At 39.0% G+C, this 26,571-nt stretch overlaps 1 protein-coding gene across 5 annotated transcripts in view; it reads right to left on the bottom strand.

The window, feature by feature from the left end:
- Positions 1-7,108: 7,108 nt before the first annotated feature.
- col12a1a (collagen, type XII, alpha 1a) overlaps positions 7,109-26,571 on the bottom strand; it is a 71,946-nt gene continuing 52,483 nt past the window's right edge. For 4 of the 5 annotated variants that reach the window (XM_072689469.1, XM_072689472.1, XM_072689473.1 and 1 more), the window contains 17 exons: positions 25,785-25,927; positions 25,356-25,465; positions 19,799-19,957; positions 18,997-19,074; positions 16,473-16,559; positions 15,991-16,044; positions 15,643-15,738; positions 15,249-15,302; positions 14,543-14,596; positions 14,219-14,272; positions 13,674-13,745; positions 13,448-13,483; positions 13,286-13,352; positions 12,989-13,171; positions 12,123-12,200; positions 9,424-9,594; positions 7,109-7,971 (listed from right to left, as the gene is read on the bottom strand). In XM_072689469.1, the coding sequence (XP_072545570.1) occupies positions 7,820-7,971; positions 9,424-9,594; positions 12,123-12,200; positions 12,989-13,171; positions 13,286-13,352; positions 13,448-13,483; positions 13,674-13,745; positions 14,219-14,272; positions 14,543-14,596; positions 15,249-15,302; positions 15,643-15,738; positions 15,991-16,044; positions 16,473-16,559; positions 18,997-19,074; positions 19,799-19,957; positions 25,356-25,465; positions 25,785-25,927 (1,648 nt within the window). In that variant the 3' untranslated portion in view covers positions 7,109-7,819. Of the gene's footprint in view, positions 8,920-9,423; positions 9,595-12,122; positions 12,201-12,988; positions 13,172-13,285; positions 13,353-13,447; positions 13,484-13,673; positions 13,746-14,218; positions 14,273-14,542; positions 14,597-15,248; positions 15,303-15,642; positions 15,739-15,990; positions 16,045-16,472; positions 16,560-18,996; positions 19,075-19,798; positions 19,958-25,355; positions 25,466-25,784; positions 25,928-26,571 lie in introns of all 5 variants that reach the window. The other variant, XM_072689471.1, reaches the window with a different exon arrangement.

The raw sequence follows: 26,571 nt of genomic DNA, 5'->3' as shown, positions 1-26,571 counted from the left end.
AGGCAAGGTCAAATAACCAAACCACATGGAAAGCAAAGGGGATGTAATTCTAATAATGTAAACAAAAAATAAATGCCTTCACTTATACTGTAATCTAGCAAGAACAAAATGTTATACCCTCTATAGTGAAAATAATGACCTCAAGATGCAAGTTTTCACTTATCTGGAAAACATTTAAAACACACATTCTATATACACAGATCAGCCCTAACATTAGCAGGTGAATTGGAAAACATTGACTATGTTTGTCTACAGAGGCATCTGACAAGGGGTTGGATAAATATGGCAGCATTTGTGATGAAATGCATTAATATTGTAAAGAATGGTTTTAATGGCTTTGTAGCATATACCTACAGTCAAGGCCATCATTATTTGGACAGTAACACAATTATGAACTGGGATGGGTTTTTGTCGTGGTTTCTTGCAGTCTATTTGGGTTCTTCTGCCCTTGAGCATTACCACAGGTATGTATCCTAAATGAAACCCTCTGTATTTTCTCAAATAAAGGCATCTTTTGATTGTAGACCCTGACAACAATGCATCTATCTCATTAAAAGTCTTCTTGACTTGTTGTAAAGAAGTTTTCCTTCACCAAGAAAATAACTCTGCAGTCATCTACTTCAGTTCTCTTCTGAGGCATTTTTGGTGTTGCTGAGCTCAGCAGTGCATTCCTTCTTAATTAGAATGCATCAGATTGTTGACAAATCTTTCATTTTGCATTTTCCTCCACAATGTGCATTAGACCTGCTAGTTTCTATTACATTATCATCAGTTCATTGATACACACATTCTGTAGGCAGCATTCACTAACTTTGATGAAAATAAAACTGGAGCAGAAATAGACATTTTAATGAAACATATAGAAATAAACATAACATAGAATAAGAAATAACTATTAAGAGTAAATGATCATTTACATTTCTCAAACATTTTTCCCTTTGTAGAAACAAAAACATGAAAAGGGAAACTCGGAAGCATGTATGAAGGAAAAGACCACTAAAAGTGTTAACATGGTTCAAGTGTTTATTGTACTATCAAGGCTTTCATTGAAGCTCTTTTTCTGGACCTTCAAAGCATTTTATCATGTCTGACTAATGTCCCAGACACAACATATGACGAAATTTATAACAGACTTGCACATTAGGTCAAGACAAGATCAACTGACTCAGCTAAAAGTCAAATGTTTCACAACTCCCATGGAGGCTTTTCATCTCTGGCCATTTTTCAGTAATGCTGTTAAGTCACACATTTCTCAGTGGCTCCTTTTAATGATAGTCTCCCCTTTACACACTGAGGACTGCTGAACGTTTAGGAACACTAACATGTAAACAGGAGCATAAACCATTTTTAAGATCACATTTTAAGAAAGTGTGGGAGACAGTGGACACTTTAATGGAAAATGCTATTCAACTATGTGCCAAATTTTAGAGCAACAGAGAAAAAGAGAGTGGGAGAGAGAGCCACTGCTAAATCTGAAGTTGAAGTGCATATTGTCAGCTGTAATTTGAGAGTTGGTATGTTCAGACTGGGGAAAGTGTGTAGGAATTAAAGCCTTTTTAGGGGACCAGAATTTAGGGCACCAAGCATTTTTTTGGTAGTTTGCCTGTCTGGCTGTTTCTTTGCCAGCTTTGTGGCACTCTATTGTAAGTTTGTACACAAGAGGTTAAAAAAAGGGCCTGGAGTTTATTCAAGATGTGGCATTTGCACCTGGGGTGTTCTGCTGTTACCTCTCAAATCTACCAAACCTGAATAGTCTCATACTTGTGTTGTAAATCATCTGTTGCTTACTTGCAGATGATGACTTATTTGCATGAATGTATTTGAAAGAAAACAGCATGTGTGTAAAATCACTGGCCTTTTGCATAACCAGTGTTACTCCCACTGAGTGAGGAGGCAAGGATGCTTGGACAAGAAATCAAAAACACTATCTAACTCTGAATATTTCACTTTTGTGGAATGCACTGATTGCACATCTAGCATCACTATCCCACACTATCTGAGTGTTGAATCACAAGTCATTTTAATGTTCAGACCAAGTTTAAACCAGAAATGCCTTGATTCAAACAACACTAAAATGACAATGATTGAATTGCTCTAGCACGGAAGAATGTGGAATGTCTCTGTGAGTTTCCCACAGTATGTTCCACTGACTTGAATGCCCCACTTGATCTTTTCAGCATCATATTGTGTGCCCTGTGTGTCTTTCATCTGACCACCCTTTTAGGATGTGTTCTCACGTCTTTGAAAACACAAGGTTCATTCTTGCCTGCCCACAACATCCGCATTTATCTATGTCCTCCAGCACTATGTGCTCTTGATCTGTAGCTTTAGGTGTGTTCAGTAATGACAAACTACTTCTGCATTTCCACAGTGTTTATCTGATGTCATAGGGGATCTCCTACTCTTACTCACACGATGAAGGGTGGAGGTGAAGGGTTCTGAAGAACAGCTCTCATCTCATGAGAAAGATGAGGATTGTGGTCAAAGCCTAAGGTAGGTTGAGTACAGTAAAGTTGACTGTTATGAGAATTTCTTACATGGAACGTATGGCAAAATGTCACAAAAATATCTGAAGGAAGAAGTTTTTTCAGACATAGTCTTTTGTTTTATCATCGTCATCTTCAGTGCAATTGTGTGTCTTTTCTCATGAGCTGACTTTGCTAGTGATCAGGTAGCTCAGCTGACCTAAATACACTTTTTCAGGTAGTAAAGCCCTGTGGTATCCAGTTTGTGATTGTGGATTTTTACACTGCAACAGTGTCTGCAGGTGATTGCAGTAGACTGCAACAATAGATGTGCATTGATGTTCTGGAAGATTACCAGAAGATACTCTAAATCAGTAGGTCATATCAGTAGGTGATTCACTATGGACAGACCCCAGTGTAGCCATTATCTAAATCCTACTTTCTGAACTTTTCCATTTTCTCAAGCAGCTTCTTAGGCAGCTTCTCAAACATGTTCTTGGGAAGAAGAAACAGTTCCAAAGTGAACAGCAAGTAAATCCTTACAAAACCAGTGGGCTTTAAAACTGGAAATTGCTCACTTAGAGAATTGTTTTAGGCTTTCATAGTGCACCAACTTCAGACTAGCAGAGTTCAGGCTCTTATCAAGTTTAAAACAGCAGATACACATAAGAGACAAGCCACCAGTTAATCACTAAGTGGGCATCCCTGCTCTAGGTTTCTTTCTTTTACCAACTGATCCAGTTCGCCTTCCATTTTTGTGTCTTACGGCAATATGGAATATACAATATACAGGCCTCAGTTTGAAAAAACTAGGTGTTCCCACTTCGACTATTTGTGTTTTTTTTGGTGGGCCTTACCAGAAACATAACTTTTCTTTGAACATATTTTCGTTAAGCTTACAACGTCTGTAGTTTTAACTCCAGACCTAACAATCTGGTTTAGAGCACTTCAGTCCATGGCCAGCTGCTCTTTAATCCATGCACTGCGTTCTCCTGAAAATATAGATCTGTCCCATTCACTTTCAACTACAAAGTGATAGGCGGTACCTTGTGAATGTTTGGGTAAGTTAAACTGTGCATACTAAATATCGCCTCACGTTCCCGGTCTTTCTCAGGATTTTTAGTAATGTGGTGAGCTGTCTGCTCTTTCTCCAATCATTCCTGCTATTTCTTTTCTCCCCATGCAGGAGGAATTGTTCCACAAGCGATTTAGATCTACATACTTTCCTAATGTGTCCAGTTTTTTCCCTATATTTGTTACATGTTTTCTTTTGGAAAATAGCAGTTTTGTGCTCACCTCTGCATCTATAGCACATGCTGCTTAAACATTCTATGTGGCTCTTGTGGGCTGCATCTCAGTTACTTGGTTAATGTGGCCTGATCCCTCCTAGAAGCATCACTTATCAATTTGCGTTGTCCTTGTAAATTATGCACATCTTAGGCACAGTTCTTACAGCACATACAACTTTCAAAGCTTCAAAATAAACCAGTTCAGGCTTAGTAATTAGCTTAATGTGGTCATACTCAATACCACAAACTGTCTGCCTCACTGCATTATGTTCAAAATTGCAAGCGCAAGCCACATCAGGACTGTAACATGCTCTATTTTTGGAGGTCTACGTAAATCAGAGTAAGATTGGTCAGAATCAGGGTCTTTTCTGGCTAAGCTAATTTTGTTGTACATATTGTCGGATGAATGTGACTAGACATGTTTAATTGTACCAAAAAGAGCTAATGACATAGCACAAGGGACATTATATCCAGAGAGGTATTTTCCCAACCAGTTAACTAGTTCACATGATCACTTATGACAATGCATGTTGAATAAGATGCTAAGATAAGCTTTTTTCTTTGTCTGTTTTACATGTGGGAAACTACTGGGCAACAAACATTAAAGAGCCATCAAACTGTATTTATCTTAGTATAGTTAAATAATGAGAGTTCCCTACATGGAATTGACACATTGTGAACCCTTAAACACTACTGTATCCTCTTTTGGAAGCAAAACCCACATTAGTATAACAGAGCTGTAAAAAGCCATGCTGAAACGAACTGCCTGGCCAGCTCAAGCTGGTTGACCAGCCTAGTGTATGTTTCTGTTTAAGTTTGATGGTTTATCAACATCCATTATCACCCTGACCAAGCTAAACCACCAGTATGACCAAGCTTGAATATGCTGGTTCACCAGCATGACCAGCAAAACCAAGCATGTCGACCAGTATGACCATCATGACTAAGCTGGCTTACCTGCAAGATCAGCAGGACCAAGCTGGTCAAGCCAACCTGACAAATCGAAACCAAGCTAGGCCGACTGGAGGACTGTGTCGCGGGTCAGCTAAAAAAGGCTAAAAACTAACCCAGTCAACCGGCTACAATCTCTTCACCTAGCTGACCACATATCATGCCAACTGGACATGGATAGGACTCAGAAAGGACAGTAACACTAAGACTTAGACTCATGGCAGGTGAACTGGTTGTGCTAAATTACCCCAAGCTGCGAGTGAATGGGTATGTGTGTGGTACCCTGGGAATGACTGGTTCCTTATCTAGATTATTGCTACTTTGTGCCCAGTGATTTAGGGTAGGCTCCAGACCCACAGACCAGCTGACCATGAAGGGTTTTTAATGGGCTTGTTATATCTGAGTATTTTTTGCCCCAACCAAAGTCACACTTACTATTTATGCCTCACAAAAACAACTTAAAATACTTACTAAATTCATTCTTTGACATTCATTCTTGATTTTTAAAGAAATAATTATTTTAAATGCTAGTTGGAAATTTGGTGCAACCATTTAATGCCACTGTATCACGTCATCGATATGGCAGATCTGACCATAGATGTGGCCTAATGTCTATATTTTCTCCAAGAGAAGTTGATCTTAACCTATGTCATGTCAATTGAAATGAATTTGGTTTTCTAATCGACAAAAGTTCAGATGTAATTTGCAGTTAATAACATTTTAGCGAGCATGTAGTGTCTATCTTGCTATGCAATACATTCATTTGGACAATTATGTAACAGAAAGAAGAATTATGATGGGGTTGTGTTTAAACTGTTTAAATTGTTACAAGGCCAGTACGGAAAAGCTGTTCCCAAAAGCCACCAAAAACTGTACTTCTTTTGTCATTTATACAATGTTCTTCTTGGAAAAGTTATGCCCCTCTCTAGTACTGCAGTGTACCACCAAATTCTCAAATCGGTTCTGCAGCCTTGGATGAAACAGCATGCGCTTGTCAAAGAAAGCTGCATCAATCAGAAGTGACTGTTCGGACAGAGCACATATTTCTAAGTCTGAACTTTAGAGACTGGTTAAATGTTGGAAATAGATAACACGAAACAGTTTTCACTAATTGAGAGCACATGTGTTTGGAGGGATCTGAACCGGGATTATAAACACAGAGGTTGTTATATCAAACAGATTCTTCCTTAGGACATTTTGTTATTAATTATTGTACTACCAAATTCAGCAGGTGGCCATAAGGGTTTCCTAGACCAAATATGTTATGATGATGCTTGTTAGTTTGAATATTTTATATATTGCTATTTCACCACAGGTCTTAAATGCCTTATAACAGTGGTCACATCAAGTCAAATAAAAATTAGGCACATGATTCATTTGATTACCTGCAGGCCATATAAAACCTCTAATAGGCCCTGAAACACTGAAGAACTGTAAAGTTGAATATTAGCAGACCAGGGTCAGTACAGAGGACAAGTGCTGATTTCAGATCAGATTCCTCTGTATTTCTGACTTTTGTTTTGTGACACTGAGTGATTCTAGATCAGCACTACACTTTAAGAAGATTAAGAAGATTACGATTATTCATAGTGTTACCTGTTGACATCTGGAACACAACTGAAATCAGAGCTCTCTGTTAGAGCCTCTTTTAGAGCTTCTAAAAGAACACTACATTTCATATGTTTGGTCTGAACCTCAGCTCTCTTTGTTAGTTCAGCTCTCTTCAAAGGTTCTATGAGCAAAACGCTTCGATGTCATGAGAAAATGTTGAACGCTGAAATGTATGAGAGCAGTGCATTCAACCGAATGGGTTTAACAATAGGTCTTGTGTATTCACATCAGATATCACATAATGGCTAATTATGGCTTTGATCTAAAGGAAACCAGTAAATGCCAGTGGTTTTCTAGGCTGTTAGAACACAGATAATACAAAGTATTGTAAAATGCCCCTTTTTACAACTACCAATTTGTCAATCTATTATCTGGGCAATACAGATTCAGTGTTTTACTGATGTTACTGTTTATACTGAATTAGTTTGTCCTTTTATGAAACATGATCATGCAGAAGGATGCATTTAAAGTGAGTACATTCATAGATTGCAGGTTTTTAAAAAATCCAATGTGATTAGATTAATGAGATAAATGGAGCTAGAATCGTGAGTATGCTTTTTATGAGAAACCGAAAGGGGCACTCTATGACTAGCATTTAATGTTATTTGTCAGGAATCAGAAGGGAGTTTTCCTATTTTTGTACCCAGAGAAGCCCACTCTACAGACTATTGCAGCACCACTGGGATTTCATCTTTCATGTTTCAAGATCATCTCCCTTTATCTCATTCTCCCTTTTTAAGTTTTCTAAAAACTGTTACAGAAGAAAGGTCAAAACAGATAGACTGACACGGGTTAAACATTTTCAGTAGTTTTATTGAAAAATGCCTCTTCTGATTCAGAAATAAATAAGAAAAATAATGCTGTGGAATTCACAATGTGCAGTTAAAACATAAAGGCGCAATTCTATGACCATAGCCTTGCAACAAATTCCAACTGCATTTGAGATTGATAAAACAAAAAGAAAAACTATATTCTGATTTTAAAATGTACTTACTAAATATACAACACAGTCATGCAATTCCATCTTTGGTAACAAATGAGCTGTGAGTTGGTATACAACAGATAAATATTTTAGGATAATGAAACAAAAGCCAGGTCTAACAAGGTTTTAGAAATGAGGATGGAATTACAACCAATAGCCTTCTCTGATGATAAGGAAGGTGTGACAAACTGCATTGCAAGAAATAAGTCTATTCTTTTTAAAAACAAACAAAAATCTTAAAAAAAAAATGGGAATACTGTACTTAGGGTTAGTGCACTGCACATGAGTCTCATATAAACATAAAAGGCAGTTATGTTACAAGCCAAAAAGCCAAAAACATGTTTGTGGACAGTGAGAGAGCACACATGTTTCTAAACAGGAAATGAGGGTTGAATATCAGGCTTTTTTCCACTTAACCTTGTTATAAATTTGAATATGCATGAAGCGTGAACCAATAACGACATTCAGTTTCAGATGTTGTCCTTCATGCAGTGGAAATGTAAAGATACTTTCTTCTTGGTTTATGTTTCTATCCTTTTAGCTTGCTGTGTCGATAGTGATCTCTTTCCACGCTGGTTTCGTAAACCGGGGGACTGTATCTCTGTCACAGTCTCTTCTGATGGTTCCTCAGGAATTGGCACTACGTAGGTTTCAGGCTCGGATGGGTAGCGGCCTGGTTGGAAATATTATATATTTGGCCAATTCAACATATGCAGTGTGCTTTTGAATAGTTCGCTGAGAAGCGGACAAAATTTCATTGGCACTACATGCAGCTGGTATGGGTTTACAGTCATTGGTGGTTCTATATTGTGAAACTAAAACCTATCACTTAGTACACTGAAGAAAGAAAAAGTGGTCATGTCAAATAAAGACTATCACCCCTTTTCATAGAGCCAACAATGCTCTTCCTCATAACACGCCGAGGTATTATAGAATAAGATAAATTACAATAACAATAAGAGCAAAATGTGACTCTTTTTTAACACAGCATTTTGCAAAAACAATCAAGGAGAGCGTGGTTACATGTACAAATAGCACATGCTACATTTTTCACCTGAGCAGAGGCTTTAATCATCAATGAAAGCAAAAAAAGAAAATAATAATGAAATTAAAGGTATAAAGGTTATGCTGGCAGTCAGCAAGAAGCAAGTTATGAGGCACAAGCTTGATGACGGATGTTAAACCATTTTAGTTGTCTGTGTAACTGAAACTCATTTACAAGGCACAATTAGTTTATTTACAAACACCTCCACCCTCATTCACTTTTGAACTCAGTTATGAAATCTTCATGGTTAGTAGTTTTACATGCTTCTTCAGCAAAAGGAAGCACACTCTCGCTGTTTGTTGCTTTGGAGTTCAAGATGCATCAAGGCCATTGTACGTGGCCATCACTGTCGCCTGCCTGACAAAGTAGCGGTCAGCTGGTGTTAGTGGCAGTCCAGTCCTTTCTTTGGTTTGATTTGGTTTTAGAGTTGGTCAGCAAATGTTCATTAATCAAATCCATGATGGTTACCCTTAAAAGCTTATTAGCAAGTGTGCTGATCTCTCAGGCACTGATCTCTTTTCAGGATTTCAATGTTTAAGGGCAGGCAGGCAGCTTAGAAAGTATATTATGCCGAACCTGAAATGGGTTAAAGATGGTGTTAGTGCATTATTCTCCTTCATGTGTGAAATCAACTCCAAACATGCACTGGTAGTACCAAGTCACTGTTCTTTCCTTGGGGAACTTTTGGCGGTTCTTCAGTTTGAAACTGTGGAGGAACTTCTTAAAATGCTTTGAGGAACCTCCAAGAAAAAGGGTCATTGAAGGTTCCTCAAAGCACCTTAAGAGGTTTCTCCACAGTGTCAAATTGAAGAACTCCTAAAAGTGTCTCAAGGAATGTATACTTTTTACAGTAACTGTATCAACATTGTATCAAAATATTGTATCTCCAAAATGTACATTAATGGAACAAGATTTGGTTCAGAGTCATTTTGAACCATTTCTGTTGATCCATTCCTCCAGAAAGGTTCAAATGATGCATAGGTTTTAAATGGTTAGGTTACAAGGTTTTGATACAACAACAACACTATGTTCATTTACGTTAAATCATTCAGCTAAATTCCCTGTCACTGATGTTCTTACCTGGGTATCCTTGCCCGTTGTAAGGAATGCCTACGCACTGAGAGGAATCACAGTAACCAGGAGGCCCAGGTGGTCCTCTGACTCCCGAAGCACCCTGACGTCCTGGTGGGCCACGGGGTCCAGCAGAGCCTGTAGGACCAGGGGGGCCAGTCTGGGACAGGCCTGGTGGCCCTGGAAGAAAGAAAGAAAAGGGGAGGGGGATCAAAAACCATCAGAGATCTACTGACATCACTCTTAAATCTCAACTGGAAGTGGAAAGGGAAAACTGGTTTCTAGCACTGTAATTTAAATATTTTGACTGCTCAATTAAAAGGGAGTAGGGGGAGAAAAAAAGCTCCCCCTGCCCCCCTGCCCCTTTCTGTCTAGACAGCATAAACCAACTTTGGAATGATTTCACCCCCTTGCTCTCAGTCTCACACACTCTGCAGTCAGCACATGTGTTGTCAATGAGGCCCCTGGAAGGAAAACATTCTGCAACAGTCTGACCCCCCCACTACAAAAGGTGAGTCATCGTGAGCTTCCTCTTACTGTACTTATACAGTCTTTGTCTCAATTCATTCACTGTGAAGTGAGACAAGAGGTCTTGGCTGGGTTCGTGCGAGGGAGAACAGCTTTAGTGGGTTGCCAGACGTTCGCAGTTCTTCTCATCTTTCACTGATAGTCAACCTCTGGGACCAGGAGTTTTCAGGCTAGCATACTGAATAGTAATTAAATTTGGGGACTATGTAGACTGCCCAGGAGCCAAAATGTTCTCGCTAAGCTGTGCTTGCTTTACACATTGCTGTACTGTGGAGCTAATTTTCCATTTTTAGCCCTTGTTCCTTATCAACCCACAAAGGCTGCATCAGTGGTCCCCTAATAATAAAATAAAACTCCACAATAAATGTTTAAAGGTATTATGCTTACTAAAACACACTTCGTCTTATAACTGAGTACCATGGAAACCACCATGTTGTTATAATGGAAACTCCTTGAGTTCAAATAATGGTTTTATTTCAAGATCGTCATGTGTGTCCAGAGCCCAGATTAATAATAGAGTCGACTCCAGAGAGGGGACCAGGCGGGACCGACATAAATTTCAAAAAGAAAGTGTTTTGCTGGGAATACTTGCACTACATGAAATTTATGAAGCACAGCTGCCCAAGTTGAGGTTCATAAGATGCATCTAGGTAAATCTTTGGCCTATGGGGCCACCACTGTGTCTGAGTTAGACTCTGGTGTTTCAAACAGATGGCCTCAGCTTCTTGATTGGGATGGGGGGTGGGAGGAGTCATGATAGGGTAACTATATTTAGAAGATAAGTGAGCAATCAGGGAACTAATTTCTGTAACATTTATAATAAAATATATAAAAAATAAAGTGAAATAATAATTAATTCTTTTTACAGAGGTACATCTGGATTGCAGTTCTAAGAAATTTGACTTGTCCAGACAAACCAATCATTACTAGTGGAGTATCCTTGTACAATCAATGTCCTCTGGTTTAGTGACTGTATGTCTGCATATTGGGTCAATTTGAAAGGCTTACTGGTGAGCAGAGATGACCACTTCTAACTAGCATTTAGCTTAATCAACAATTCTGTTTCCACTGGACTGATAAAACTAGTTCACAGAAATGCGGGCAGTCAGGGATAGTTGAAATCCGGGCTGAGAGCTAAGATTCTGAGAGCTGTGTTGATTTTAGTGCACGATTTACATCAGACAGTACTGTACTTCTGTTAGCAGACTGTCTCAAGCTGAATTGTTCCCTGCAGGGCAGACCTCCCATAACTGAAAACAGCATCTGCTGTTAAGTCAGCTCTTATTAGGAAGCTACTAAATATTCCTTACTGAAGTACAGAAGAGTCCTATTAATTTTTACTATGGTAATAACAACTAGTCAACTAGTCAAGGCATATTCTATATAAAGCTGGTTTACATAAGAAGGATCTACATTTTTAAAGGTCTAAATTCTGACAGGATGCCCTGTATAGTACCTCATTTAAAAAAGTCATCCAGGCTGAAATGTAAAGAAAAAAGTCTGTGTTCAACCTGAAATCCCTAGGAGCACCAGTATAAACGTGACACCTAAAGAATAGATGGTTTCTGCAGCTTACTTTAGACAAAAGACATTAAGGGACCATTGCACCAGCAGAGCGGTGGTGACTTATATTCTATGCTTTGCAGCTATGCTTTACTACGCTAACCGCTCTGTAACTTTACATGGTCTGATACTTTGTAGCTAAGCTACTGTGATTTCCTAAATGCTTTCAGTTTTTAGTAATACCACTTACAGTCGATGGTGGAATATCTAGGAAGAAAGACATTTCACCAGCGGACTTGTTGCAATGATGGCTCCTATTACAGAACCATGCTAGAATTCAGTGGGCTCTTTAAAACATCCATTCTTTTACAATTGTGTGTAAAGGCAGACTGCATGGATAGATGCTTAATTTTATACATGTATGGCAATGGGAATGAATAAGGCACCTTCATTCAATGTCCCAATACGTCTTGTCCATTTGGGTATATACAATGTGCAGATATACATTTCTCATTCATTCTTGTCTTTTTCATGATTGCGGCACAAGATTCAGACCTATCATAAGATCAGGCCTATCTTTGTGTGTAGATGCAATGAATATGCCGTGCAAAACTCTGATCCAAATAGTCAGCCTGGAGGCCGACTTGGAAAAGCTGAGGATGTAGCTAAATACGCACCAGGTGGTCCGGGTAATCCTCTCTGTCCCCGAGTGCCAACGCCTGGACTGCCTCTCTCACCCTTCTCTCCTGGCAACCCTGTAATGTTTGAAGATGTTAAAGCACCAATCACAAGATGTATCCGAGAATCAAAGTCAGCTTTCTCAATGAGATTTATCAATACTTTTTAAGACATAAATATGCATTACCAGAAAAAAATACTGATTATGACAAAATAGCACTCAGGCACACATAATCACCATCTACTAATATTTCAGAAAGGAAACATGTGGATGATATTAAGGCAGGGTGGATGAGATTTTGGCTTCAAAATAAAGTTCAATGAGAACGGCTACTTGGAATAAATCCCTCTATAGAATGGTTATTGGACCACTTATGTACGTATATTGCAGTTTTAGTGCTATTATCTACCATCCAACATGATCCAAATTGGGTATTACACAGAGGAGAGCAGATCTCTTAAAAGGCTCCATGTGTTATAGTTTAACATTCAGTTTTCAATGGACAAAGGGTTTTTTCCCTTTCCTTTTACACTACATGCACACAATAATTCACTGAACTATAAATCAATCAATGGCCAAATTCCAGTGTGTCGGGGCACTCGAAATTGCAGTTACATGTACAAAAGCGGACTGCAATAAAATAATTTTTTTACACTTATAAAACTTGTTACTAAGATACACTTTACACAGTAGAGCACTGTAACCTCATAGCCCCTCGTCTTGCCATCCTCAGGCTTAGCAAGTGCTGTAAGTCTCATCATAAACCGCTCTCATCAGTACTCGTCTGAGCATATATAAAGCACTCTGCCATCAATCACTTGCACAGAGCTATGTAGACTGTATTTGTGGTACATGACCTCTTACCTCGTTCTCCCTGAGGTCCTGGTAAACCAGGATTTCCAGGGAAACCACTGCGTCCAGCCTGGCCTGGTTCTCCACGGGGTCCCTGGTTTCCAGGAGGTCCTGGAGGCCCAGCAGGACCAGGATTGTTATTACGGTATCCACTGGGGATCTGGTTCAGCATCATGTCGATCCTGCTCATTTGTCCTGAGAGCAAATAAAATGTTCACAATTTTGTTGGGAAGCTCCAACATAACAAGCCAATATTATTAACTATTCAGAACAAATGTGTTCAAAGATAATGTTAAGGCGCTAACTCACTATTAACTATTTGTTCACAGACTTGTCTTGCGATGGATCTCATCATGTTTTGGGAGGACGCATCTCCCTATAGAACAGAGACAAGGCCAAATCAACAAAAATCTGCATCAAATAACGTCAAGCTTTCAAATTTGTATTGGCGTGAATGATAATGGTACATACCCTTTCACCCTTTTCTCCTTTAATTCCAGCAGGTCCCTATAATTGATGCAGGATATAGTCAGTGAAGTAAATACATAAACATGCTTTATTAATATGTATATGAATGAATATGTACATATATTATAGTATTGTTTACATAGTTCATGATCAGCTTTACTCTTACATGGCTTAAAGGGACAAAGTAAACTTATTATAATCTCCTTGTTTTACAAGAGATTTTACATACTGGAAGTCCTGGTTCTCCAGCTTTCCCTGTTTTTCCGCTGTTTCCTGGCATTCCAGGAGCTCCTGGACTTCCCTAAAAGGATACAAGAATCAGCATTTATGTGTATTCATGCCTATACATTCGTAAACACTGAATCACACATTGCGTGCAAATGCGCTATAGCTGTTTTACTGGAGGTGGAAAAAGGGAGAGATTTAAACAACATACAATGATCCATAAATCAGGCTTTTGCCTGGCCGCAAACATATGAGACTCTAGATTGGGGCTGGAGAACATTCAGTGTTTAAAACACATAAATGTATGTGAACAGAGTTCTGGCACAATGCCCAAAAGCACTGTGGGGCCATTAACTGGAGTTAAGCAGAAACTGCAGAACAGAAAATGAGATGCATGCAGAATCAGGATCAGAACCCTGGACCTGTCTTTTATTGCTGATGGTGCAGAAAAATCCTGGAGCAGATTACTGTTGTTTTTCATGCATCACAGACCAAAACATTCTTCGAATAGTAACTAAATAGAAAAGACAATGCTTTCATGCTACACACCATTTGTCCAGTTGGGCCTCTAGGTCCAGACGGGCCTTCTGCTCCTGGTGGTCCCTATACAAATAACACAGACCAATGCAAACTGTCCAACATACACATGATAACAACTCTAGACCATCAAGTCATAGAGAATGTTTAAACATTTCCCAGAGCAAAGCCTCATCCAATAGTAACTAGCGTGATGTAAACATAATGATGTTGGAGTCCACATTATGCACAAAGGCAAAGAGCTGAAAAATAAAATGTGTGGGTGTGTGCGTATGTGTTGTAAATGTTGCAATGCAATGTAAATGTACTCCAGCTGAACTGAAAAGCCAATCTTACCCTTGCTCCAGCTGGCCCAACAGGACCAAGAGGGCCAGAAGGACCAACAGGGCCCTAGAAAAGAATGAAGAAAAAGACACATTCTGTAAGCGACCTTGTCCAAATCCAGTACACTGAACATCCATATGTGTATCTAATGTTTCTTCATCTTATCTTCATTCAGATCCATTTAACAAAACTGTGTTTTAAGAGCAACATGGAACAACATACTAAAGTTTTAGAAAGTTGCACTATTAATGGACAGTAGTCCAGGAAAATGAACTAACAAGGGGAAAGAAGCATTTTACTTCTACAGAGGTGTCTAGTACTGGAAAGGTTTCTATTCAACCAGGTTTCTTTTAGACCTCCAAGACCAAATAATGAACTTACCTCTACACGATATAACGATCTGTAAATCACTTCTCAACCTTTTTCTGATTTTCTGATTTCAAACATACTGTGCATGTAAGTACAGATATCAGATATCTACTTTTTGTGGTATCATAAGAGTATGCTCTAATAAATCTAATAGCCCATTATGCAGCAACTATTGGTCAGATAAATATCAAATATTAATATCTCAACATTGCTTTCCGTTCTTCAGCTGTGAAAACTATGCCATATGGAAGCTCTCCAGGGTCCAGTATTGTTGCTGCAAATCTTTTGATTTCTTGGAATTCTTCCAAGAGCAACGATCAAAATAAGCCAAAGAGAAAGAAGCACTTACTCTCTGCCCAGGTAGTCCTGGGTCACCAGGGTCTCCCTTTGGTCCAGGCCGTCCCTGGAAATTACAGGAAAGAAGTGAACTTGTACAGTGGAACCACAAATCTGCTCCAGTAAAACTAAAACACTCTTCCCGGTTCAAAGAGGATGACAAGGAGATGGAGCCAGTGAGTGATGCCTTAGCTAAAATAAATGGGTCTGTAGTTTTGTGATTTTGGCTGTGAATCAGGCCCATGAATTACAGTACAGCTAGGCTTATATTTTCAACCAGCTTACAGCATGCAGCTTCTACTGAGACAGAAATGAAAATGCTAATAACGACAATGGGGGGGTTCATGAAAGAGGGGACAGACAAAGTGTGAACAGACAGTCAGCACAGCTGTGCACGCTCAACTCACAGGTTCTCCAGGAAGAGAGAGTCCGTTGGGACCCTGTGGACCCGGTGGTCCCATTGGGCCTGGGAGACCTTGCTCTCCACGCTGGCCCATTTGACCCTGGAAAGAGAAAAGGGATGTAGTCACACAGCATGTACTCAGAATTAATCATCTTTAGAGCACCCACAAGGCAAGATAAGATTGAGTGCAGGTGGTGAGGTTTAAACAACCTATAGACCTGCAGGATTTATTAAAGAGCATGGAGCTGGTTAGGGAATTGAGGTAATGGATATCGATTGCTCTTTTTGTTGGTTCAGGATCAGTCACAGTGGTCACAATGCACTGAAACTAAACATCAGTGGCTGTTCTTACCGTGGGGCCTGTCTCGCCTCTATCACCACGTGGGCCTTTCGTACCAGGGTTACCCTGAAAGAAAAAGCACAGTCAGGCTCAAACGTTCAACAGCAGATGATTACAGCACTAAACCATACTGTCAAGAGGCCTCTTAGGGGATTAGAATTCTGCTCAGTTCACATCTTCAAAACCTCTGCAGGTTTCTACTCTTTGGCTCCTATAGCATCCGCAAGTTCCTAGCCCACGCTACAATGCCTGTGTTTGAACATCACCAACACGCTGACTTGCCTCCAAGCATAATAATAAAGAGGTGTCCCCTCTTTCATAGCTCTGGACTTAATGCAAAGAGCAGAGCAGCAATTACCGCACAGGGAGGGGAAATGCCCCTCCATCCCTGAAACGCTACACCTCTCTGTCTTCATCATCAGAGGCGAGATTTGCAGAGCTAGCATAATGACTTTAGAGACCAGGGGAAGACGATGAGAATCTAATGGGTTTACCTGAGGACCAGCAGGCCCTTGAGGGCCTATGCTATCCTGAGCACATGTGCAGGAGTGGGGAAGAGCTGGACATTTGGCTTCATCTCTCTGCAAAGAAAAGAAAAGACAGTTGCTGACACTTGAACTTTAAGAATTGTTTCAAGAGTAGGAGAGAAAAGCAGTGAAAGAGAGCAGCGAACAAGGTGAACAAGGGCAACAGCTAGAACGACCTCATTTGGTAACCTTGCAGACTACAGCCCAAGGGCAGTTCACCCCTTGGTACTGCAGGGTCAAGAGGCCTGTAGGTCAAGGCAGCAGTATTGAAGGGAAAATATAACTGATCATAGAGAGCCGGACAAGAAAGGTCTTTACTTGCCTGTTGGCTTTCAAAGATTCTTCATAATTCAACCGTCAAAATGTAAACAGTCATTCAGAGTGTTTTAAATAGTTCTTTGGAGAAGACTCTTCTTTAAAGGTTGGTGACAGGAACCAGTGGTTGCATTGCATACAATGCGAAAAAAGCTTTTGTGAGTTTTATATTTAATGTTATACATCGTATAAAAGGTACAATAGCTTTGGGAATTTTGTTACCTACAGTATTAAAAATGGTGGCATCTTTTAAGGTGTATAGGACCATCTGAATTTCTAAATGGTTGGCTCTTCTTTACAGCACCACATAGGGTTCCATTATTGTTCGAGTCAGTACTACACTATTTTTGCTAAGAGTATACAGCACCCTATAAATATTTTGCCGCCTTGAATGTTTTTTAAAAATGCATTTTAGGCCAAACCTTTATCTCAAAACTGCCAAAAAGTCTCAAAGAGCAAGTAGCATATCTGTAACAATTTAATGTATTAACTTTCTGTGATGTAGCCTTTAGAGGCCTTTCTGTAATAGAAATATGATTTCTTCCAGATGTTCTTCACCAATTTTATGGTAGATTTAAGAATCTAAGTGTTATTAGCTAACACAATTGACAAGCCCTTGAGTAGTAGTTTCCCTTTCATTATGATGATTGATTCTGGCTGGGTTACACAGACTGAAAATACACAGGTTGCACTGGAAGGCATATCTGGTCACATACTAGTATTGTGCTGTACAGCTGACTAGAATCTTCCAGAATTAGTTTCAGTTGTCATTGAACCTCGTCACTGAATGGAGAAAGTTCCTCAAGAATGACAATATTTCACCATTATTTCTGTTCCAAAGAAAAAGAACATTCATTTCCTTAATGACCTGAGGCTTATTGCTGTGACATTGTTAATGAAAGTGTTTGAGAGGATTATGAAAACCCATCTGCGTAATACCATTTCTGAGAAACTGGGTCCTCTGCAGTTTGCTTACATGCCAAGCAATTTTGTGAAAAACACAACACTGTTTGTAATAGATCATATTCATAAGCACCTAGACGTCCTAAAAGCAAAGACTAGTTTGTATAGTTAACTTTTTAACTATTCTGCAGGTTGATATTTTAGCACAGAAATGAATCGATTTTTAGGATTGATCAGCTAGTTTTATGGATTACAGGTTTTAATATAATTGAAATAATATTTAAATTAATAGTGTTTTATCCACATTGCTTTTGATACTTTACACCAACAATTGCAGGATACGTGTTTGTGAGGGGTTTATTTTTGTGCTGTTGGGATTGTGTTTTTTTTCAATAAGGGACAGAGAGATAAATAAGATTTTTAGTCTTGAACATCTCAATTCAACTCAATTTCTTGCTTTTATTATTATAACAACAGTTGTTTCCACTAAAAATAACTGCTTTCGACATAAGCTTTACACACAATATCACCTTGAAATTTGTTAATTCATCAGTGTATAAACAGATTCTGAGCTGTTCATAAAAGATGATGGTGATGTGTTTTCAAAAAGATTTTTGAAAAATATCTTTTTGAAAGCATCACAATTCCACAAACATTCATAAAAGTTCATATGTGATCACATTATTCCACAGGAGTGTGACACGTGCTTTGCATTATAGGATCTGTATGTAGTCCTAACCCTATAGGTCATAGAAACCACATTCCACAGACAAAAATTCATATGATGATCTTGACGCCAGAACGTCTTCAAGAAACAGGTGGCCTAAATCACGCACTCTGGCACTGACTCAGAATGCATTGTATTCCACAGACCAGTACCATGCACCAGAAAATGGTGAGCTGGACACAAGCACTAGTTTCCATATAGCTGCAGCTGATTTATCAATAGTGGCAAAAGTACAGAAGCATTTCATTTAAGTTGCTACGGCTCATTGAAAAGCCTCTCCATCCAAACAACTTTACTGACAACTTGAACCTACACATCTGCAGTGGCTTACTGCATTTGCACGATATGTGATTAAAGCTTTACGCTACCTGAAAAATGTAATCCGCTGAGTCTGATTGAAGTTGACTGATTGAGCCTACAGTGTATGAGCTATTAGAGAATATAATAACACTCAGCCAAATGCAAACAAAAACAAAAGGAAGCTAACGTAAGACACAGGAAAGAGAGCCCTCCTTGTGGGTCAGTCTATACTGAATATCATCTTACCGTTGCTGGCAGGTCACAGCATTTGTCTCGACTTGTCCAGCCCAAGCTGCAGACAATATCAAACATCTGGAGCTGGAACTACAAGAGAGAAAAAAGGGGAATAGAAACGGATGTTACAGATGGCTTCCATTGAGCCCCAGGATTTAGAAACAAAAAAACATGCCCACATGCACAGGACCCACAGCGAGCTGGAAAAGAACATAAACGAGAATGCTGATGGTTGAGCTGCTCCAACCGTAAGGCATTGTCTAGCCTTAACGGTTCAAAAAAAAGTTTGGATCCAGAGAAGTATTGAGAAAGCTTTCGAACTGTTTAAACCTTAAATGTTCATCAAGAATCCATGTTTGTTTACACAACCTACTCACGCCAGCAGACTAAAGAGCAAAGACTAAATCTAAGACACATTCACAGCTCTGGTATGTGGACTCAGTTAATGCTGCAAGCTGCAAGTATCTAAAAAATGAAAACAGTCAACGGCCAACTTTTCCATCTTATGCTCATCTAAAATGGAGCGGTATGCCCGCAGATGTTCAGTAACTGCAAAAGCAAATGCCAAAAAATGAAAGGGGCCAAAAATCTCTACTTTTGTCCTTACGTTTTTACAGAGATGATAAATCTGACGTCACTGTTAAAGTGATTATGGATAGCACTGTATATACTCTGAAATGATTGACTCAAACTATCAAAATGTTCCTTAAGGAAGCAAATGTGGCTCTACTATGGCATCGCTCCAAAGTACCCTTTCATAGGGTATGATCCTTTCATAATTAAGAATTTTATGTAATGTGGAACTTATACTTACGGTGGCTGACTGTCTCCTTCCACCACCAGATTTTGCCATTTTACCAAGGACTTCATAGCCATCTGTGGTGATGTTGTTGGCCTCTTTGATCGGCTTCTCTGCAATCTCTTGGCAGTCGATGTTTAGCTTGACATTTTTCGGTGAGATGGAGATATGAAGCTGCAAAATAGGACAGCATTAGTGATTTAAAAAAAAAAAAAACTCTCCATCAAATGGACTTTTCCTCCATGTCAGACACTGATGTGATCTCACACTTGGAATCTAATGAGCAATCACACGCAACCACATCTTTTCCTTTTATATCTGGATCCAATTTACAGACTGACTCAGCCAATTCACCAAATGTTCACATGCCAATGGTCTATTCAAAACCCACACTGCCTTTAACATACCAAAAAAACTTTGATGAATTTACATCCCCAGTAATCTATATTTAGAAATATGTTCAATCTAAAAGATATTCCTGCCAATAGCAGCACTGCCAGCAATATTTCCTCCTTGTAATTATGTTAATTATAGATTATTGTTGTTATATGTAACCTGGCACTAGTGGTAGAAATTGCATAAGGCAACTCTGGCAGCGACATTAATTATACTTTAAAACCTACAACTACTGTTATTTTCCATTTGCATGAGCTATACATACGGCTATTCATTTGATCCAACCTTCCAGATGCCTTTTTCCATGCTGTTCCTGAAGTTATTCTTTCTTCAGACATTTACAGTCCATAGCAGAAGAGCCACATCTTGATGTTATGTCATTTTGTGATTTTGTGGCTGGCCTTCAAAGGTACCCTTGTTTCTCTACTTTCTTGCACCATTGCATTTTTCAGCTTAAAAGCCTGGCGAGCAGTTACCCAGCTAAACTTTTTACTATGCATCAAACAACTCCAATCCACAAGCTGGCCCATGCATCTTGGCAAACACATGCTACATTACGGTCAACATCTTTGGCAAGCAAACCCACCATTTAACTGCCCACTAGGGGAAGGGTCTGAGGTTCTGGTTTGGAAAGAAGAAATCACACTGCACTTAGTGGCCTCTGAACATGAGCAGTTTAATTACATAGCAAGAGCTGAGAATAAGACTGATATCATCTTCCAAATAAACTTAGAGACAGTAATAAGTATTGAAAGTCCAAGTAGGCATAACCTAGACGAATGGTATATGTAACTGAAGGGAGTAACGATTTACAAAATGTATTTGATACAATGCAACGTCAAATCAATGTGATGAATGTTCAGCAAAACTTTAGACGTTTATTAGAGCGTTCAACATTTTAAAAGCACAGCATTCTAAATAAAAGTTGTGCATCTAACACTCTAGCCACAAGCTAATATCTTAGCCATAAGCTAGCACACTAGCCACAAGCAAACTTGCTGGATTTGATACAGTAATGCTGCGTTCCATTTGCACTAGGATGTCAAATTTTAACCGGAGAGCCCCAGAAAGCCGGATTTACTACTTGGAAAGTTGTGAGAGCCTCATCAACCCAGAGTTCAAAATCCAAGATGGCTGCACCACACATCAACAGTAACAGCAGTGGTAATATACAGTTTATTAGAATTTCTATCTATATGTGTCTCATTGCATCAGTCGTACACACAGTACTGTCCAACTTCTATGTGTTTTCATGGTTATCAACTCGCATTACTAACTTAAGATAAGATAAGATAATCCTTTATTAGTCCTGCATTGGGGAAATTCTCAGTGTCACAGCAGAAAGGGATAGCAAGACACTCAGTTACAAAAATTTGGATAAATAATTTACACTATATAGACAATATAAATAAGAATTAAAATAGCAATAACGATATTATTTACAGCAAATGACTCTTAATTGCACATGTTGGAGGGGAGGTAAACGGAACACAGAATAACATCAGTCATTAGATGGGCTGCTGATACCTTAAAGCAAGATATTCCAGATCTACTTACTGAATCTTGCATTTATGGCCACTGCTCTCATTGGCTGTTTCAGTAGCATGAGCAGGACAAGGGTATATATTGTACAGTGATGGAAAGCTTAACGAGACCATATTATTAGGCTTTTTAAGCTTGTTTATGGTAAAAGAATCATAGAACTCTTGTAATTCAGCTTTGTGTTTTTCTAAATAATGCTAGTCTATGAACAGGGATATTTCGTTGGCTAGAATCCAACAGTGGTGAAAGGCATTTTGTAGAAGCTCACTAGATTAATTGTAGATATTTGTGCTTCTAACAGATATTTAAGTAATGCGTTCTCTGCTTTGGGTGATACAAGGGGTTTGATTGTTGACTCCTTAAGGACACCTTAAAGATTTAAACTTAGCCCCTCTCTCTTAGCTAAGCCATATGAACAAAATGCCCAATTTAGTTTAGCGAGGATAGAATGATGTCAGATGATATCGAAGATCAGACGAATCGAAGATCAGATGATAACACAAAAATGTATTGTTTGTAAGCTGTGACACTGCATCGCTGTTCTACACTGCCCTGTCCAGAGATATCTGTGCAGAATAGGGTTGCAGCTGCAACACTGGGAGTTTGTGAGCTGGCTTAGTGAGTGTGTTTGCTTGAGGGGGCAAGACACTTGCTCACTATAATGTTGGAATAAGCAGAAAATCCAAACAGCCTGTAGAAGCACATGCCTTTTGTGAAAGGGAAATAAACTAAAATGACAGAGATTTCACATTTTCCAATTTCTAGGATGGTAGATCCAATGACAAGTAACGTAAATGAAAACTGGCACAGAAAATGCAGACTTGTTTACTTGCTCTCTTTTACATGGACCAGGCCAGGGCAGAGTAGAGCGTAATCCTTTACTCATGCTCTGCTCAATTCTGTCACACTTTCTTGAAGACTCCCACTCTGGCTGTTGCATGTGCCTGCATGCAACCAGCATGTGGTTTCATTTTGTCTGTATTCTTTCTAGCTGTCTCTTCTATCGCTTTCATAATGCCACTATTTCACATTTGCTGGTTAGCCTGCCTAGTTTCATCTAACTAGAACTTTAATGACAACTGAATCAAAACACTCTGTGTCCGTTACCTATCATCAGGCCCACCCTTCCTCAGGGTTTAGCAAGGAAAGAGTTCACAGCCAAGGAAGTGTAAAGTCTTAGGACAACCTCTCTTCTTGATAATATGACAATAAACACATGTAATATTACACACTAAAGCAGCTGATCCAGCTTTGGGCTCCGAAAGTAGCTTTAAATGTGGAGTGTTGGGGCAGAAAAGCATTATATTCACTCATTTACTTTGATTTGTGTAAGTGGGTTTATGAGTCATCCCACCACGGTTAACTTCATTTAAACAGAGGGATTTATAAAAGGGCACTGAATGGAATATAGCAATGTTAAAAAAGAGAAATGGTCTGTGCTATGAGGTATTGGGTTGGGTCAATCAAAGAAGGCCTTTAAAAGCTGCACTGAAATGAATGTGAACACTGGCAGAGCGGATCAGGAATATGAATGGAAAAAATGAAAGCTTGAAACCACACTGCAAATAATGCAGCAATTGTAAGACTTCTGTCTGGGAAAACATACTGAACAATGTAGCCAACTACTGAAAGTCCACCATTCAAAAGAGAAATGAAACCAGCAGTCCGGGTCAGCTCTATGTTAATTGGGATAATATCAGAGCTCAGAATTTCACTGGTTCTGTGGAAAATGTCAGCCCAGCATTAGCGGTGTAAGCAAAACCATAGCCAACAGCTACAGAGCTGCAGGAAAACCACCTGGCTTGAGAACAAGAGGGACCCTAAAAACCTTCCCAGTAGATTTACTAGTAGGAAGCCCTAGAGAGTAAGAATGGTCCTGCAAATATTATTTCCAAGAGCTTCAGTCACATTGTTGAGTTCTGTGTTACTCTTCCAAAGGAAAACACGAGGTAAAACAGTCTGGACTCCTACGCATCATGTAATTTATAGCTCGCACCCTATACAGTTCACTAGCTTTGGCAGAGGCATGAAAAATCAGAACTGAGCATACAGTACCTTAACATTACAGAAACAAGCCCCCACAGGATTTTTCAGTGGCACTTTATGATACCTGGGAATGCATGTTCTGGACATAGCTGAATGTAGCCATAAAACAGAAAAAGGCCACTTCTTCTACAATAAACAGATATATTATGGTTGTTCTTCAACCAGGAGGTTTCCCCACCATTTAACCAACGTGCAATCTTTTGGCTATGCTGGTTAACTAAATACATGAGTCTCTCTAGAAGCTTTCTCAGTGCTGCAGTCCCCAGCAAAGCCTGCGGTGAGAGCAGAGGAAGTCACTGAATACAGTAGACCACAGTAGCAAACCAAAGGCCTTCGATTCCAAGGACTGTGAACTCTAGCACTGGACCACAGCCTGATGACACCACAAGCTTCAATAACCTCCCAAATGCATTAGGCACTGTACTGAACTTTAATTCCAGTCCCCAAGAATTGATTTTACCACAATACGTACAGACATAATATATTCATCAATTAAAGTTCTACAAGTTACTCCATGAGAGTTAAATGACTGACTCCGATGACAGATACTCCATATGTATGTGTGTGTGTGTGTATATATATATATATATATATATATATATATATATATATATATATATATATATGCACAATAAAATAAATAGTTATAATGCCATACAAAAACACATCAATAGTTTTAGTTAAACAAGTTGCAGTTTCACCAGAGATACAAATAATCTGCTAAAAATGTTTAATATATGTAGTTTGCTTCTGTAGTTCAGATATCTCATCTCAGTTAGTTTTGCCCCACACCCAGACCATCATTTGGTTTTGTTCAGTCAAATCAGTGTAGTTTAGAACACAGTTTAATTGTGTCAATAAAATATTTGAACATGTTTATGTAGCTTTTCATGAGATTTTTGAAGTGATTTCTTGTGTGAGAGATTTTAGCATGTGCGTACTCAGACGAGATTGGTGACAGCTGGCCAGTCCTTGTTAGCCACGTTAGCCTAGCATCATCAGTCATAAACTGAAGAAGTTCAATATTGAACATATGGCTGACTGACTATGTTTGCGCTGATAAAGTGCTAATGCATGTTAACTTAACTGTTAATGTTAATAAACATTCTAACAAATGATACGTATATCCTAAGACAGGTCTTTAGGAACTGAAACAATTACAAGCAAATGTAACAACCTGAGCCACAATACATTCTAAGACCTTCTGAATGTTTAACATTAAGACGCAATCCTCAGTGACAAATTACAGCCTGACATACGATTACACAAACACAAGTCTCTCCTTAAACCCTTCACGAAGCAAAAGTAACCCTGAAACCTAGCAGAGTGCTAGATTTATGAACACAGTCACCACTTCAAAGATCCAGTTGAGCTCCTAAGAAACTCCCTAGATTCCTATTAAATTCTGACGGACACATAATGGCTCACAGTAATTGCTATGTGTCTAAACACATCACATTATCTTTCCTGCCATATGTTTTGAAAACCTGTGGCATGTTTGACTTTGGTTCTTTGCCACATCATGTTTTATCTTGTGTACCGTACTGTTAAACACTGCCTTGTATGATATTTTTACAACAGATCTTACCTTGTGGAAACTTCCGTGAAAGATTTTCTTCACATGGTCATTATCAAAGGTAACCTTCTGTATTTCGCCTCTAGTGTCCTTGTTGTAAAATGTGATGGTTCTGCTGGAAGCTAAAAACAAAAGTAAAGAAAGAACATTGGCCAGGCTTTAACAGTCTGTACAGACATAACACAAGACTAGACTGTATAAAAAACAATGATATCAATACTTCCCAAGTCTGCCAAGTCATGATGGGACTGCTCTCAGAAAATCAATTTCTAAGCATATTAACCCTGTCATGAACGCTGTAATCCATTTGCATGGTCTAAGTTCATAAATGCAGATTTATACCAAACGAAGGTAAACTGGTAGCTTAGAGACTTAAAAAACTGGCAATCTGGATATACAAAAGCATGTGTGATAATGCAGAATGAAGAAAGTGGCTCTTACGGTTAAGAGTAAGTCCAACTTCAGGGTTATCATTCTTATCAGAAATCTGCCACAGATCAAAGGCATCTTTCGTGGTGTCAGGAAGCAGGCGGAAGAGGAGTATAAGGGTGTAGGATGGAGGCAGTCCATCTGGATGAATTTCCCTAGAAAGCAAACCTTCTTTAGCATTGTTTCTATATATGTAACAAGACCTCAACAAAAAACCTACCAAAATATTAAAGGGGCCATATCCTACACTTTTCTTGCCTTGTAATGTGTCTCCTCTAAGATCTACCTAACACACTTTAACCAACACTGTGCTTATTATAAATGATTATTTATGTTACCTCACAAGGGTAATTGTTTAAAATACTGGAAAGTGAATGGTACAATTTGGACCTTTAAAAATGTTTACATACTTTATCAAAAAATGGGATTTTCCATTATATTAGCCCTTTAAAACACCCCCCCCTCCCCCAAAAAAAGGAAAAAAAAATTAAAGAAAACTATATCTAATTGTTTCTAACAGTCCTCCCATTGTCATGCCAATAACAGTGAACAGAGCACAACAGATTTTTGCAGGGTAAACTATTAGGGAATGTTCCACATGTCTGCTGAATGTTAAGTGAGAATAAGAGACCTCACTATCCCTAATCCCTTGAGGTGGAGAACCAGACAAAAAGCTGAGTGTGGAGAATGGAGAAAGTCTCCCAAACTATCTTCCAACTAAGACACAGAAAAAAAAGCTCTCAGCCTTAAGAAATTGCAACACATTGAAAGCATTTTCCCCTCTGCTGCTAGAAGTGTT

This window comes from Salminus brasiliensis, chromosome 10, assembly GCF_030463535.1.
Source record: "Salminus brasiliensis chromosome 10, fSalBra1.hap2, whole genome shotgun sequence".
Taxonomy (NCBI): domain Eukaryota; kingdom Metazoa; phylum Chordata; class Actinopteri; order Characiformes; family Bryconidae; genus Salminus; species Salminus brasiliensis.
The sequence above is the reverse complement of the archived record's forward strand: the minus strand, read 5'-3'. Positions and strand labels throughout refer to the sequence as shown.